The 18,185-nt window shown below is 41.9% G+C and overlaps 1 protein-coding gene across 5 annotated transcripts in view; it reads right to left on the reverse strand.

The window, feature by feature from the left end:
• The window catches only part of PAPOLA (poly(A) polymerase alpha), a 365,046-nt gene that overhangs the window by 300,874 nt on the left and 45,987 nt on the right, over positions 1-18,185 (reverse strand). For all 5 annotated transcript variants that reach the window (XM_033951973.1, XM_033951971.1, XM_033951970.1 and 2 more), the window contains one exon: positions 2,956-3,037. In XM_033951973.1, coding sequence (XP_033807864.1) covers positions 2,956-3,037 — 82 coding nt within the window. The remainder of the gene's footprint in view (positions 1-2,955; positions 3,038-18,185) is intronic.

Raw genomic sequence — 18,185 nt, forward strand, 5'->3', positions numbered from 1 at the left:
TCCTCCTTTGTGAAGAAGACCGATGAGAAGAACATGTTTAGTCTGTTTGCCACTTTTTCTTACTCTTTCACCACTCCCTTCCTGTCTCCCTCATCCAGCGGTCCCACCTCTTCCCTTGCCGGCTGTTTTCCTTTCACATAACAGAAGAATGATTTAAAATTCCGTGCCTCCCTAGCAAGTCTCTCTTCATACTCTCTTTTTGCTTTTCTGACCATGCGGTGACATTCTTTTTGATGCTTCCTGTGCTCTTTCCAATTTTCCTTGGTTTTATCCTTTTTCCAGTTCCAGAATGATTTTTTCTTGTCTCCTATTGCGTTCTTAACTTCATTGGTTATCCATGCCGGGATTTTGCTTGATTCTTTTTGGACCCTTTTCTAAATCTGGGTACAAACAGGTTTTGAGCTTCGTTTACCGTGTCTCTGAATAAGGTCCAGGCTTGCTCCACTGTCTGTTCATTCCTGGAGCTGTTCCTGAGCTTCTTCTTCACCATTTGTCTCATGGCATCATAGTTCCCTTTCTTGAAATTAAACATTGTTGCAGTGGTTCTCTTTCCCCTTGGTATTTCTGTTTCCACTTTGAACTGGATCATGTTGTGATCACTATTTCCTAATGGTCCCACTACTTCCACTCCCTTGGCAGGTCCTTTCAGTCCATTGAGGATTAAATCCAGAATAACTGTCCCTCTCGTTGGTTCCTTGACAAGCTGTTCCAAGAAGCAGTCCCGTACAGTCTCTAGGAACTCCGTTTCCTTTGTACATTTTGAAAAACTCCAAGACTCCAGTCTATCCTGGGATAGTTGAAGTCTCCCATAACTATGGTGTTGGCGTTTTTGCATTCTCGCCTCAACTCGGCTCCCAGTTCCGTATCCTTTGCTTCTGTTTGCCCAGGTGGGCGGTAGTACAGTCCCATCTTTATCTTGGCTCTCTTCCTTCCCGGTATTTTAATCCATAGTGTTTCCAGTTGGTCGTTTGTCTCTGCTGCGTCCACTCTGGTCGAGTGGATGGTGTCCTTTATGTAAAGTGCAACTCCTCCTCCTTTCTGATGTGTCCTGTCAGTACCCTGATGTACCCTGGCAGTACTATGTCCTATTTGTTATCCTCGTTCCACCAAGTTTCCGTGATCGCTATGAAGTCTAGGTTCTCGTCTTTGGCCATGACCTCTAGTTCCCCCATTTTGTTCTTTAGGCTTCTCGCATTTGTGTACATGCAGTTCAAGTCTTGGTATATTTTTCTCCTTGTTATTTTCCCTTGCGTTTCATCTTTCTTTCTGTCCCCTTCCTGTCCTGTAGATTCCTGGTTATTGGCTCTCTTGTCATCCCCTTGTTGTGCGTTCTTATTTTCCTCCTTTTGTTACTTCCCTTCCTCTTGCTCCATTTTGTCTTCTTCTTTTAGCACACTTCTCCTATGATCCTCTTGTATCGTCTGTCTATCTTGGTTTTTCAGCTCCAGTTTTGTGCCCTTTGTGTCTTCCTAGCACATTCCCCACTCAGTAACTTTTCGGGATACTGTTTTTCGAATCATCGACACCTGGTCGACTGTCGGCTTTTCCCACCTTCTTAATTTAAAGCTTGTTCTATTCCTCTCCTGACGTTGTTTGCTAGTAGTCTAGTTCCCACCGTGCTCAGGTGTAGTCCATCTCTCTGCCCACTTTGGAAAAAAGATGTGCAGCCGGGCACCCACCGGAACTAAGGCAGGCAAGGAGTCAGAGGGCTGGACGGGCAGCAGGAGACCCAGCAGGAGCACTATCCGCACCCCGGCAGGCCCTTCAAAAGGACTGCATGCGCTGGAAGAACCAGCCTCTGGAAAGCCTAGGGGACTGAAAGGAAACAGCCCCTCAACCAAGGCGGAAACAGCGGAAATCACGCCCACACTCAAGAGCAGCACCCCCCTTCCCTGGGCCAGCAGCCTATATCTATCTTCAGGCAAACAAGGCACTTTAGAAACAGTTATGTCAACTTAGCTTTGGATGCTGCATCCACCAACCAAGCGCAAAGCCACAAGCATGCTGCCACTCCAAAAGCTATAGACATGGCAGAAGCTTGCAAGAGGACATACATGGCATCTGAGAGATAAAAAGCACCCGTCTCAATTTTGGCAACTTTCTGCTCCACTAATTCCCAGTTAGCAAACTCACTGTCAAGAACGTGCTCAGCCCAGCAAAAAAAACGCCCAAGCCACCAGCCTGCCACACATTGCTGCCTGGATCGCCAGAGCCATCACATCACAACTCTGTTTAAGGAGGGACTCCAACTTACGCTCCTCAGGGTCCTCCAAGTCCACACCGCCTTCAACAGGCAGAGAATTACGCTTAGAGTTGACTGACACCACCGCATCCACCACCGGCGACACAGTGGTAACACAGTGAAGGGCTGAATTGCCCTCAGAGTTTTACAACCAGTGCCCACAAGTGCATTCACATGTGTGAAAGCTTCTTTGAGAAAACATTTCATCATAATGTGCCTCTCTTTCCAGGGCACAGAATAGAATGCAAATCATGGATAGACACTACTTTGTGCAGAAAGCATATTATATAGAGCAACTCATCTTCTGCCTGAGCCCCCTGCTTTGATTCATTTCAGCCTTTGGCCATGCAAGCCTAGGACTACACTGCCTTTATAGTTAGGTGTACCTTGGCCTTGGAAAAATTAGGAAAAAATATAAAATCTATTTTGTTGAAAGATAAATTATGTACCTGTACTGAAGCAACTGAAGTTTACCCAGATTCTATCAAAAATTAATCATTATCAGAAGGTAATTTTTCAACTAGATCACAAGTCAACCTGTCAAGAATTATTTTGAAGTCACTGCAACTTGGCACCGCATAATATTAAGGTTGTGCAAAAAGCAGTCTTGCTATTGATAGTTATCTATTCCAGAGCTTTATAAAAATGGTTTTACTTTAATATATAAAAGTTAATAATAAGAAAAAAAAAAAAAAAAAAAAAAGATACTGTACCTTTTGTGTGTACACCTAATCTGTAGGATCCAAACGTAAAAATTTTTCCTCCAACATTTTCTATTACAGACTGTGGAAGATTCTAAATGGGATAATCAAACAAGATAATTACACTCCAAGTAATACATAGTAAGAAATAAAAGAAATGGATGGACAATTTTGAAAGAAAAATATTTTGCCTTTCAAATTAACTACTCTTCTTTAAATGAAACATTAGGTATTTGGTGTCTAAATAAAATGTGACCCACTGAGTAAAATGACACCAAAAGTGGTATTACAAACAGAGATAAAGCACAGTTACTTACCATAAAGGGACAGCACTCAGATAGTCTCGCAAGTGAGCGATGTCATCCATGGAGCCCTGGTATGGACAGCTTTAAAAGTGCAACACCAATTTAAGAACTTGAGAGAGTTTGCGAACTGCCTGCACCGTGCATGCGCAATTGCATTCCCGCCCGACATCGCTCACAGCTCCTCAGTTCCGTAAGTAAGCTAAGCAGCCAACCAGGGGAGGTGGGTGGGTTGTGAGACTATCTGCCTGCTGTCCCTGGATAGCACCTGTTAAGGTAAGTAACTGAGCTTTATCCCAGGACAAGCAGAAAGCATATTCTCACATGTGGGACTACCTAGCTTACTAGAGTGAGATGGAGGGAGTGTTGGCCATGAAGAAAATAAATTTTGTAATACTGCTTGGCCGAAGTGACCATCCCGTCTGGAATAAGATTCCAGACAGTAGTGTGATGTGAATGTATGAACTGAGGACCAAGTAGCAGCTTTACAGATTTCATCAACAGGAGTGAAGCGTAGGAAAGCAACTGAAGCTGCCATAGCTTGGACATTATGAGCTGTGACACGACTCTCCAATTGGAGCCCAGCTTAAGCATAACAGAAGGCTATACATGCCGCCAACCATGTAGAAATAGTTCTCTTGGATACAGGACGCCCCAACTTGTTAGGCACATAGAACTTATCCTCAACTTTTCATTTCCTTTGACCCTGAGTTCTCTACAAGTAGTAAGCCAATGCTCTTTTGCAGCCTAGAGTGTGGAGACCTGTCTCTCCAGGATGACAATGAGACTTATGGAAAAACACTGGATGTACAATAGATTGATCGAGATGAAATTCATTGACAACTTTAGGAAGGAAACTTGGATGGGTGCGAAGCACAATTTTGTCATGATGTAACACTGTGAAGGGTGGGTCTTCCATCAACTGGGCTATGAAAAGCATTGATAGCACCGAGATGAACTCTAATCGAAGTGGCCAATCTCGGAGGAGGCGCTACACAGTTTGTGGGGATAAGCAACAGAGCTGGACAGCCGTTGGAAATAACGATAAGGTAAGTGATTAGGTTCCAGTTATATCTTATTTTGAAGAACAAATTAGTTTGATTATATTCAACTGTGTTACAGAAGAACATTATGGCTAACTATGTCCGAACTGAGACTTTGGTCTAAATAACTAACAAGGAGGAGGTTTTTTTAAGCCTCTGAGGTTGTTACCCTTTCTAGTCCATAAGCAAGATTTACTCTGGCTTTGGATGGGGATCCGAGGCTTTTTTCTTCCTAACAAATGGAATTTAGCGAGAGAGGAATTCTATGAATTCCTTCTTTTAAATTCCATGACTGGTGCTTGCAATCTCTTAGTTGGTATCATCAACTTACATCTTGAACAAGATAATTCTAGTGTAAAAGACTTATATTTTCTTTTACAACGTCAATGGTTTTTTTAAAACCCTCTCCGACCATTTAGATTTAGTCACTTTTTCCTCTAATGACCTTACTGCTTCTAATATAAGTTTTAAATGCGAAACTTGGAACAATATTATTTGGTCTGACCATTTATTATGTAACTTCAAATTACTTCGAATTCTATAGGATTAGGTGACACATTGACGAAATGGGTTGGGAACTGGCTTGGTGGTAGGCTTCAAAGGGTAGTGGTAAACGGCACCCCCTCCGAAATGACGGAGGTGATCAGTGGAGTGCCACAGGGCTCGGTCTTGGGCCCGACCCTATTCAACATCTTTATAAGAGACTTGGCAGAAGGGCTTCGAGGTAAAATAACATTATTTGCCGATGACGCCAAACTAAGTAATGTAGTGGGCAAATGCACAATGGACGAAGATTCAATGCCCGACAACATGATGCACGACCTACTCCTACTGGAGCGCTGGTCTAGAACCTGGCAACTTAGCTTCAATGCCAAAAAATGCAAAGTCATACACCTAGGCAACCATAATCCATACAAGACATACCCTTAATGGTGAGATCCTAACAAGAACAGTAGCAGAACGAGACTTGGGGGTGATCATCAGTGAGGACATGAAGGCTAACAGTCAGGTAGAGCAGGCCTCATCCAAGGCAAGACAGATCCTAGGTTGCATACGCAGGGGTTTCGTCAGCCGTAAGCCGGAAGTCATTATGCCAATGTATAGATCCATGGTGAGGCCCCACCTGGAATGCTATGTGCAATTCTGGAGGCCACATTATCGCACAGATGTGCTGAGACTGGAGTCGGTTCAGAGAATGGCCACCCGGATGATCTCGGGACTCAAAGATCTCCCGTATGAAGAACGGTTAGACAAACTGCAGCTATACTCGCTCGAGGAGCGCAGAGAGAGGGGGGACATGATCGAGACGTTCAAGTATCTCACAGGCCGCATCGAAGCGGAAGAAGATATCTTCTTTTTCAAGGGACCCACGGTAATAAGAGGGCATCCGTGGAAAATCAAAGGCCGGAAACTACAAGGTGACACCAGGAAATTCTTCTTCACTGAAAGGGTGGTTGATCGTTGGAATAGTCTTTCACTGCAGGTGATTGAGGCCAGCAGCATGCCTGATTTTAAGGCCAAATGGGATCAACATGTGGGATCTATTCATAGGCAAAGGTAGGGGAGGGTCATTAGGGTAGGCAGACTAGATGGGCCGTGGCCCTTATCTGCCGTCTATTTCTATGTTTCTTACTAGCTGTACACATAGAGCTTATTTGTTTTCCTTCCCAACTCCGAAGGGTTGTATCTACAAGAGTTCATAGATATGACCCTATCATTTCAAGCTGGTAAATGGAATGAATGTTTATGCAAACTTATCTTAAGTGATTTCTCTTATCAAACTTTTAGAAAATCAGTTAAAACATCTTTTTGATAAATTTGTTTGCTGATGTATTTCTGATGATAAATTTGTTATACCCTTGCTGATGTATTTCTGAATGCCTCTTGTAACATTGCTGTTTGTATGCAGTCTCTGCTTTGAACTGTTTGAGGTATAGCGGTATATAAAAATAAAGTTATTATTATTACTATTATGCCTCCTTGAAAAATAGAAATATTAGTTCATGGTAGATAAAGGAACTTTAAAACAACAACATAAATGAAAGTGGAAGGGTTATTTTGATTTGACCATTTAAACATACTCTGTTTTCAGTCTTTCAACCAGTTCTTAATCCATAATAGGACATTACCTCCTATCCCATGACTTTCTAATTTTCTCAGAAGTCTCATGAGTTACTTTGTCAAATACCTTTTTAAAATCCAAATACAAAATATCAACCGGCTCACCTTTATCCACATGTATTCACCCCTTCAAAGAAATGCATTTGGATTGATAAGGCAAGGATTTTCCTAAATCCATGTTGGCTCTCTCTCATGCTTATTTATACGTTCTGCCATTTTGTTCTTTATAAAATAGTCTCTACAATTTTGCCCAGCACTGACATCAGGTCTATAATTTCCCTGATCACCTCCGGAACCCTTTTTAAAAATCAGCATCAGGTTAGCCACCCTCCAGTCTTCCATTACTAGGCTAGACTTTTTAAAGAAAATTTACAAAATTACTAATAGCTCTGTAAGTTCATTTTTCAGTTTTATCAGCGCTCTGGGATGTATACCATCCGGTCCAGGCAATTTTCTACTCTTCAATTTGATATAAACTGATACCATCAGATCAAACGCTGGACATCCCCATCAATGTACAATGCTGTTGAAGGTCTTCCATGAAAGGGACCACTCCCCTGGATCAAGACAGTCTGCTGGCTGAGATAGTTGGCCTGACCACTATCCACTCCCACTACATGTGCTGCTGATAATGCTTCTGCCCAGCGAAATAACTGAGCCTCCATTCTCCCTGTCTGCTGACATATGCCCAGCTGTGGCATTGTGTGAGAAGATTCTGACAGCCTTGCCTTCCACGATGGTCTCCAATGTCTGCAGCACTAAGCAGCACTCAATGAATGGCTTGCAGCTCTGAGAGGAAGACCATAAGCATGACCCCTTTAATGACACCTCCCAGTCATAAAGACAAGTTTCAAGATTATTATGGTTTGATATACCGCTTTAGTACCAAAGCGGTTGACATAAAAAAATTTTTAAACCAAGGATAATTAAAAACAAGGGAAAGGACATAAATAAGAAAATTTGAATTGGCAAGACATGGTACAGGAGGAAAAATGGGAGGGCTAGAGTTTTTAAAATAAAAAATTGAGAAGGTAATGGAAAGAATGATATGGAGATGGGGAAGACTTACGTGGAACATAAGCAATGCCTCTGCTGGGTCAGACCTGAGGTCCATCGTGCCCAGCAGTCCGTTCACGCGGCAGCCCAACAGGTCCAGGACCTGTGCAGTAATCCTCTATCTATACCCTTCTATCCCCTTTTCCAGCAGGAAATTGTCCAATCCTTTCTTGAACCCCAGTACCGTACTCTGCCCTACTACGCTCTCTGGAAGCGCATTCCAGGTGTCTACTACACGTTGGGTAAAGAAGAACTTCTTAGCATTGACCTTTAGGTGGCTGCAGCAGAAAAAAGTGGCCATCAACATCCAGACCTCTCGTTTGGGCCACTTTGGGGAATGGCCTAATAGTTAGAGCTGCTGCCTCAGCAACCTGAGATTGTGGTTTCAAGCCCAATGCTGATCCTTGTGACTCTGGGCAATCAATTCATTTAACTCTCCATTGCCCCAGGTACCATAATGAGCCCACAGGGACAGATAGAGAAAAATACTAGAGTACCTGATCCGATTGTGAACATCTCAGATGGCTGTGCTGATGGGTGGTATATAAAAAAAAAAACCAACTTGGAAACTTAGTTCATGATATCATGAACTAAGTTTCCAAGTTGGTTTTTTTTTTTTTTTTATATACCATCCATCAGCACAGCCATCTGAGATGTTCACAATACTAAAATACTAGTAAAGAAAATAATAAAATGGTCCTGTTCTAAAATTTGCATATCCTTTAGGTCTTAATATCATGTATTGCCCACTTTTTACATTAATGGTTTGCAGTTTTCTGATGGTTGTGAATGAGGCCCATTTTATTTTCTCATTTGATAAAGCTGCCAATTCTTCTTTGCAAAAAAACTCCAGATCCTGTAAGTTCTTTGGTTATCCGAACTTACAGGATCTGGAGTTTTTTTGCAAAGAAGAATTGGCAGCTTTATCAAATGAGAAAATAAAATGGGCCTCATTCACAACCATCAGAAAACTGCAAACCATTAATGTAAAAAGTGGGCAATACATGATATTAAGACCTAAAGGATATGCAAATTTTAGAACAGGACCATTTTATTATTTTCTTTACTAGTATTTTAGCCCGTTACATTAACGGGTGCTAGAATATATGTCTGTCTTTATTTCTGTCTCTCTCTCCCTCCCGCTGTCTTTCTTTCTGTCTGTCTGTCCCTGGCCCCCTTTGTCTGTCTGTCTTTCTGTGTATCTCCCTGCCCCTGTGTCTTTCTTCTTTTCTTTCCGTCTCCCTTCCTCCCGCTGTCTGTCTGTCTTTCTATCTATCTGTCTCTCTCCCTGCCACCTATGCAGCAGCATTTCTCTCACCACTTCCCTGTGCAGCAGCCAAAGCAGTATTCCCTCCCCCTCCATTTCCCTCCCTCCACACAACTTCCTTGTGCAGCAGCAGTAGCGTTTCCTCTACCCCCTTTTCCCTTCCCGCGGTCTATCCGGCTCCCTTAGTCCCTTATCGCCCCCCCCTTCCCTTCCCGCGGTCCCAACTACGAACCTGGCAATTCCAGCAGTGTGTGCAGCAGTCTTCACAGGCTGCTCATCCTCCTCCAGCCATCTACACTGGCTCCGTGCTTGCCCACCGTGGCCTGCTGTCGCCGACAGCCACCGCGGCCTACAGCTGCCGCGGCCTGCAGTTGCTGTGCCTGCAGACGCCGACATCCGCCTCAGGGGGAGAGAGATTTGTGCGCATGCGCACTCCTACCTGCGGTGTCCTACAGCGCACGGAAAACGGGAGCACACAGGTGGGAGTGCGCATGCGCAGCTTAGGGTTTTATTATATTAGATTGCTATGGTTTAATGATTGTTATTCTGTGGTACATAATGGTTTAATCTGAAACACATTAAACACAGAAGAAATGTGTTGTGTCTGATCACTGATTTTCTACAAATGATACACACCTTACATTTACATACCACTGGCAGAATTTATGATCACAACTGTAATTAGTCTATGCCAAAGACTGAAATTTTGCAGCATTATGCAGTTGATATCCCTCTATTTTTTTAGTACAAGTCAATCACATAGCCACTTTTGGTACCTTTTCACTCAGCAAGTTACATATTCATCTAATCTAGCTCTACAATGTAGATATCACTGGAAAAGAAAAAGAAAAATAAAAAAAGACAATTCAAAAGTTTCTACATATATGGTGATGTTAGCATTACAATTTTAGGAAATGGGGATATGACATCAATTTTTCCCTTTATCTTAATCCTGAAGGGCATCCTTTAGCCACATTTGTGAAGCAGCAAGACACCACCAAGATGGTTTCTGACAATACAGGTACATTTTATTGGTCTTCTCTTTACAAAATACAGTTAAAGTATTTTTCAGCACTAATGTGTATGCATCTGGTTTTTGAAGTTATTATACTTTTTGTTGCTAGGTCTGCGTAGTATGTTCACACCTTGAAGCAGCCATCGTTGGTGTGACAGACCTTTCCTAGTGCGGATAAGCCTTTTATTTGTTAATCTTTGGAATTTCAGTAGATTTACTTGCATTGCACAGAGCAACGATTCAATTTGTATAACAGGTTTTTTATGCCTGTGAGGTAGAGAATGGCACTGGGACAAATTTTTCTCCGTCCCTGCAGGAACTCAATTTCCCCATCCCCACAAGTTTTGTCACTGTCCCATTCCTGTAAGCCTTAACTGCACGAGCCTCAAACACTTATGATTTTAAAGTGTTTGAGGCTTCTGCAGATAAGGACAGAGCTTGCAGGAATGAATCAGGGACAGGAAAAGAACTCTCTGGGCTGGGAAAATGAGTTCCTGCGGAGATGGGGAAAAACTGGTCTCCTTGTCATTCTCTACTGTGAAGTTTACTCTGCAATACCTGTCACCTGTCTCTGTAGGGTGGAGGCTGGGATCTGAGGTTTTTTTATCCTCATTTTTCATTTTACTGGTGGCTGTTTCTCGGGGCACTTGTTGTAGTGCCCATGTATTAGTGTTTCCAATACATGTACAGTCATGTGAAGAAATACCGGGAAGGAAAGGGCCTGAAATAAAGATGGGCCTCTACTATCATCCACCCAGGCAAACCAGAGATATCGATGAAGAAATGGAAGCAGAGATAAAGCGAGAATGCAATAGCGGTAACACAGTTATTATGAGAGACTTTAACTATCCCAGGATAGACTGGCGTCTTGGAAGCTCAAAATGCACTAGGGAGACAGAATTCCTGGAGGCTACACAAGATTGCTTCATGGAGCAGCTTGTTAGAGAACTGACGAGAGGATATGCCACTCTGGATCTAATCCTAAATAGGTTAAGGGGACCTGCAAAGGAAGTGAAAGTAGTGGGACCGTTGGGAAACAGCGATCATAATATGATCAAGTTCAAGGTTGAGGTAGGGATACTGAAAGGAAAGAGAACCATAGCGACTACTTTCAACTTCAAGAAAGGAAACTATGAAGCAATAAGGGAAATGGTAAGGAAGAAACTTAGGAACACTTCCAAGAAATGCAGACGGTAGAACATGCCTGGTCTTTTTTCAAGGATACGGTGAGCGAGGTGCAAACTTTACATATCCCCAGATTCAGAAAGGGATGCAAAATGAGTCTAACAAAAGACCAGGCGTGGATAACTAAAGTAGTGAAGGAAGTGATAGGCAATAAGAAAAATTCATTCAGGAAATGGAAAAAGGACAAAGCTGAGGAGAATTGGAAAGAGCACAGGAAGTATCAAAAAGAATGTCACCATGTGGTTCGAAAAGCCAAAAGAGAGTATGAAGAGAGGCTAGCCAGGGAAACACGAAATTTCAAACTGTTCTTTAGATATGTTAAAGGGAAACAGCCGGCTAGGGAGGAGGTAGGACCGCTAGACGACGGAGACAGGAAGGGAATGGTGAAGGAGGAGAAAGAAGTGGCAGAAAGACTTAACATGTTCTTCTTGTCTTTATTTACAAATGAAGACACGTTCAACATACCGGAACTTGAGCAAATCTTCAATGGAGATCAAGCAGAAAAATTAACATCCATGGAAGTGAGCCTTGAGGACGTAAGCAGGCAGATAGAAAAATTAAAAATTGACAAATCCCTGGGTCCGGATGGAATCCACCCAAGGATTCTGAAGGAACTAAAGGAGGAAATAGCGGAACTACTTCAGCAAATTTGCAATCTGAAAACAGGCGAGATCCCGGAGGATTGGAAGATAGCCAATGTTACACCCATCTTTAAAAAGGGATCAAGAGGTGACCCGGGAAACTACAGACCGATGAGTCTGACCTTGGTTCTGGGGAAAATGGAGGAAGCGCTGATAAGACAACATCGATGAACATTTTGAAAGAAACAAACTTCTGATAACCAGCCAACATGGATTCTGCAAGGGGAGATCGTGCCTAACGAACTTATTGCACTTCTTCGAAGGAGTTAACAGACCGATGGACAGAGGGGACCTCAGACATCATATATCTAGATTTCCAAAAGGCCTTTGACAAGGTACCCCATGAACGCCTACTTCGGAAACTGAAGAACCATGGAGTGGAAGGAGACGTACATAGATGGATCAGGAATTGATTGGCGGGCAGGAAACAGAGGGTAGGAGTGAAGGGCCACTACTCGGACTGGAGGAGGGTCACAAGTGGTGTTCTGCAGGGCTTGGTGCTCGGACCGCTGCTATTTAATATATTTATAAATGATCTAGAAACAGGGACGAAGTGCGAGATAATAAAATTTGGACGACACCAAACTATTTAGTAGTGCTCGAAGAATTACAAAGGGACTTGAACAAACTTGGGGAATGGGCAACGAGATGGCAGATGAAGTTCAATGTTGAGAAATGTAAAGTACTACATGTGGGAAGCAGAAACCTGAGGCACTGCTATACGATGGGAGGGATGTTATTGAATGAGAGTATCCAAGAAAGGGACTTGGGGTTAATGGTGGACATGACAATGAAGCAGACGGCACAGTGCGCAGCGGTCGCTAAGAGAGCGAATAGAATGCTAGGTATAATCAAGAAGGGTATTACTACCAGAATGAAAGAAGTTATCTTGCCATTGTATCGGGCGATGGTGCGTCCGCATCTGGCGTACTGCGTCCAATATTGGTCGCCGTACCTTAAGAAGGATATGGCAATACTTGAGAGGGTTCAGAGGAGAGCGACACGTTTGATAAAAGGTATAGAAAACCTTTCATACGCTGAGAGATTGGAGAAACTGGGTCTCTTTTCCCTGGAGAGAGGAGACTTACAGAGGATATGATAGAGACTTACAAGATCATGAAGGGCATAGAGAGTAGAGAGGTACAGATTCTTCAAACTTTGCCCTACTTAAACCTCAGACATTTAGTTTGGTGTGCTCATGATTCCTGCGGTGGGAGTGAATACCATGGTGAGATCAACAGAGCTGTCTGAGGCCTTCAGAAAGAAGACTGTAGCAGCTTATAAGTCTGGTAAGAGATTTAAAAAGATCTTGAAATAATTTGACATTAGCCATTCCACGATCCAGAAAATAGTGTACAAGTGGAGGACTTTCCAAACAACTGCCACCATGCCAACATGCCCAGGTCTGTCCATCCAAGCAAGTTGAACCCCAGAGCAGACCGCAAGATGCTAAAAGAAGTCTCCAAAAACCCTAAAATGTCATCATGGGACCTACAGCAGACTTTTGCTACTGTTGATGTGAAAGTGCATGCCTCTACAAACAGAAAGAGACTGCACAAATTTAACTTGCATGGGAGGTGTGCAAGGAAGAAACCTTTGCTCTCTAAGAGAAACATCAAGGCCAGACTGAAGTTTGCCAGGGAGAATGTAGACAAATACCAGGACTTCTGGAATAGTGTTCTATGGACAGATGAGTCTAAAATTGAATTATCTGGACACTTGAAAAGAGGACATGTTTGGTTTACACCAAATACAGCATTCCAGGAAAAAACAACAACCTCATACCAACTGTAAAGCATGGAAGGTGGAAGTGTCATGGTTTGGGGATGTTTTACTGCAGCTGGACCTGGGCCAGCTCACCATCATAGAATCCACCATGAATTCTACCGTGTATCAGAGGGTGCTTGAGGAACATGTGAGACCATCTGTAAATAAATTAAAGCTGAAGCAGAACTAGACCCTGCAACACGACAATGACCCAAAACATACCAGTAAATCCACCAAGGACTGGCTGAAAACTAAAAAATGGAGAGTTCTGGAGTGGCCAAGTCAAAGCCCCGATCTTAATCTTATTGAGATGCTGTGGGGTGATTTTAAACTGGCTGTAAATGCAAGAAACCCCTCCAATATCTTATCACTGAAAGAGTTCTGCATTGAGGAGTGGGCCAAACTTTCCCTCAGACCGATATCAAAGAGTGGTAGATGGCTACAAGACACATCTCACTGCAGTTATTCCTCAGTTAGAATACACATTTTTGTGGTTATCTTTTGTTTCATGAGTAAAGTCAAGGAAAATTTTTGTTGTTTACCTGCAATTACATCAATTTCTTTTCCAGAGATAAATTAAAAAAAAAAAAAAAAAAAAAAAAAGATTTGACAACATTTCTTAAGAACTGAATATTTCATGGAGTGTCCTAATTTTTTCACATGACTGTATGTACCTGTTTTATTCCTGATGATAAGCAGAAATGTGTTTATTACAGCATTTCAATTAGTGACATTAACTGAACATCCCCAAGAACCCAAAACTAAGCCCCTCTGATGTCACCAATTAACCAGTGGCTTCTATCCCATTATTCAAAATTATGGAGGGATATGTCATAGAACAACTCACAATCGGGCTTCAATTAAAATCACAGCAATAAGACTGTGGTCACACCACTAGTTACATACAGAAGAGAATTACTAAGAAAGGGTCGCAGTGCAATCATAATCCAATTTGACCTATGAAGCGCATTCGACCTAGTAGACTTCAATCAAATGTTCGAGATCTTCAATTATATTGAATTTAGAAGCCCAGCCTTCTCTTAGTTCCAAGGCTTCCTAACCACTTGGCAATATGCTGTACATAAGGATGACAAACGTTCTGATAGCTGGCACTCTGCCTGCAGGGTCCCTCAAGGATTCCCACTTTCACCATCAGTGTTCAAACTCCTAATGCAATCCTTGGGAGCCAACCTAGATCTTGCACAAATAAAACATTTCACCTATGCAGGCGACATAATCAAGCAACATTAATCAATACCCTCACTACTGTAAAAAAAAAAATATGCGTCATCATAGAAAACTGGGCCACAACCCACCACCTCAAAACTAAATACAGTAGTTAATTGGAACTCAAGCAACTAGCAAAAAAAAAAAAAAAAAAAAAAAAAGAAATACTGTAATATTTTAAATAAAAATTAAATCAATTTCTAGCACAAATTTAAGAGTAAACTTACATCTGGGTATGCCCACACTTTGCCTACATGTCCGGTAGTTTGTTTGGAAGAATTTATGGTATGGCATAGTATAGGGTATAGTATTAGTTAGGCCTATTTTTAATAGTAACTCTCAAGCAACCAGAAACTACATTTATCCAGCATCTATCAATCCTCATGGGTGCCGATTAACAGAGAGTATACTGTAAAAACAAATTCCTTTGGCTACGACCCTTAACTGTCCCAAGCTAAACTCCCAAGGATTGCAGATGACTCAGACTTTCCATTAGACCTATAATCCCGAATCCAAGTTTCCAAGTTTATTAATTTCTTGTTATACCATCTATCCCAAGTATCTAGACGGTTTACAATAGTAAGAGTTAAAAAAAAGAAAAGAAAATATATTCTAAAAATATTAAAATGGGAGAAAACAGACTAGATGAACATGAAACAAATGGGGAAGCTGGGAAGTAAAGTTACAATTAGTTTAAGATAAAAAGAGGTAAGGGGAGGTAGGTATGTTTTTATGATTTTGTACACCGTCTAGAAGGCTGACTGGGCGGTATAAGATATTTTAAATAAACTTGAAACTTGACCTCTAAGCCATATCAAAAGCGATTTGAATATCAGTAGAGATGACTCTGTCAGAGTTCGTTGGGCATTGCATTCCATAGTATCGGGGCTATGATGGAAAAAAGATTTACATGTGGTGTCATAGAAGATTTCATGGATGGAGAGGATTGCAAGAAGATTTTGAGAGTTGGATCATATAGTTCTGAAGAAGGAATAAGATTAAAAGTTTGTCAATGAAAGCGGGAAAATAAGTCTAGTTAAAAACGTGAGGAGAAGCAAGTTAGGTGATCTGATGGGTGATGGGTAACCAATGGGGGATGGGTAACCAATGTGCTTTTCGGAGTAGAGGGGTTACATGATCGTATTTTTTTTTACTTTATGGATGAGCTTTATGCCATGTTTTGAAGAATGTGGAGTCTACAGATTTCTTTGTGTGTTGAACCCTGGTATAAGGCGTTGCAATAGTCGAGCTGTGAAATAACAAGGGAATGAATAAGAATGTTTAAAGAAGGGGGGGGTCTAGAAGTTTAGATACTGAATGGATCATTTTTAGTCTATATAAGGAATTTTTTTTTGACAACAGAGCTGATATCATGATAGAAAAGTTTTATCATCAAGAATGACTCATAGTAGTTTTATCTCAGAAACCATTTTGATAGGAATGTTTTCAATACAAATGGTGTGGTAAGATCTTCCTGTTCAGCGTAGGGAAACAAGATGCCTTTAGTTTTTTCAATATTTAGGGCAAGCATGTTTTGGCTAAGCCATAGGTTAATTTGGTCTAGTTTACGATCTCTCCTAGATTCAGAGAGTGCAACAATGGAATATCATACTATAATTATACTAATTATAATTATACTTTCCACCTTGAATCTCATGTACTGACATAATGTATCTTTATGGTAACCCACCTGCACCCCATGTACTGACAAAATGCACCTTGATAGTAAACCACTTGTATTGTAACCCACTTGCAACCCATGTACTGACAAAATATATCTTTACTGTAACCCACTTGCAACCCATGTACTGACAAAATGAATCTTTAATGTAAACCACTTGCATCCCATGTACTGACTAAACGTATCTTTATTGTAAACCGTTTCTATTCCATGTACTGTCAAATGCATCTTTATTGTAAACCGCTTCGAACTTCACGGTATAGCGGTATATAAGAAATAAATTATTATTATTATCATAAGCGTAAGTAGAGAAACCAATAGATTGTGTGAGAGTCAGCAGAGGGGCTAAAAAGAGACTGAATCTAATTCAATCTTCTATTTGTGCGTCGCACATACCTATTCAGGCTCAAGGCAACATCAAGACAGGAGAAGGGGTGAGAGGGGAGGAGGAGAGAGGTAAGAGAAATGAGATGATGTCGAAAAGATGGGTTTTCAGTTTCTTCTGGAAGATGGTGTAGCTAGGAGAAGGATTGGTGAAAGAATGTAGACCTGTGTGATTCCATAAATTTTGTGGAAGAATGTCTGATTTCAAATTCCCAAATTGCACTTCACAGGATCTATTTTCAAAGTAAGAGGAAAACAATTTTAATATATTTCCTGAGATGCCAAATGTTTGGAGTCTCTGAAGCAGTACAGAATGATCTATTGTTTCAAAGGCAGCAGTTAGATCAAGTGATACCGTGTTTCCCTGAAAATAAGACACTGTCTTATATTAATTTTTGACCCCAAAAAGGCAATAGGCATTATTTTTGGAGTAAGTCTTATTTTTTTGCATGTACAATGATCATCTCTCCCTTACTCTCCTCCAACCCAATTCTTCCTATTTCCTTTCTCTCCCCCACATGTGCAGCATTTTTCCTCCCCTCTCACCATCCCCTTATGCAGTACCTTTCTATCCCTCCCTCCCATCCCTTGTGCAACAGAACCCTTGCAGCTTCTATCCCTTCCTCCCATCTCTCCATGTGCTGCATTGCTGATGAATACAAAAATTTATTTATTTAGTATTGTATTGGGCCAATTAATTTGGACTTTTCTGTATCTATTGTTTTTCCCCTTTACACCAATAATGTAAACCAAATCGAGCCCCAGTACTTGGGGATGATTCTGTATATTGTGACAGGGAAGCTCCTGTCACGGTTAAAAAGACTGCTAGCCCAGTCAAAAGTACAGCCCTCAAACCATCTCCTCCTAAAAATAAGCCTGTACAGCCTACCAAAAGCCCAGCTGTCATACAGCCTGGGACTAAGGAGAAAAGCCAGGTGATATAGGTAGGGAGGGAGCAGAAAACACAATCTATCCCCTATTATTCCTTTCCCAGAGCTATAGAGAAACACAAGATTAACCCAGAGGGGGGTGGAGTTAACCCCAAAGCTCAGCAGGCACATCAGCTTCAAGCTGGACTGCAGGTGAATAAATTAACTCCAGCTGACTATCAGGGGAGGCAGGCACACGAGGAGCAGCCCAGAAAACTTCCCTTATCAACAAGGCAGGAGTTTTGTTCCAGGTCAGGAAGGAAGGGCAGGCATATTCCCTTCAAGAGGTATGGTAATATCACATATATATCGAGATGTATGGTAATATCACATATATAACTTCTAGCCCTACCTTGGGAGGTAGGGCTAGAAGTTAGCTCAAGCCAGGAAGAATCCTGCTTTGAATCTGTCCCAAACACCCAGAAAGGGGGATGTGAGGTGGAAAGTGAAACAGGAGACCTAACGGACTATAGCACCAATGATACAGGGTAGGGGAGGTACAGTGAGACTGACCCAGGGGTATGTGTGCTTCAGCAGTGTTCTTCAACCGCCGGTCCGTGGACCGGTGTCGGTCCGCAGAAATTTTCTGCCAGTCCACAGGGCCAGCACTTACATAGGGCCCAA

This window comes from Geotrypetes seraphini, chromosome 7 (assembly GCF_902459505.1).
Source record: "Geotrypetes seraphini chromosome 7, aGeoSer1.1, whole genome shotgun sequence".
NCBI classification, from domain to species: Eukaryota; Metazoa; Chordata; class Amphibia; order Gymnophiona; family Dermophiidae; genus Geotrypetes; species Geotrypetes seraphini.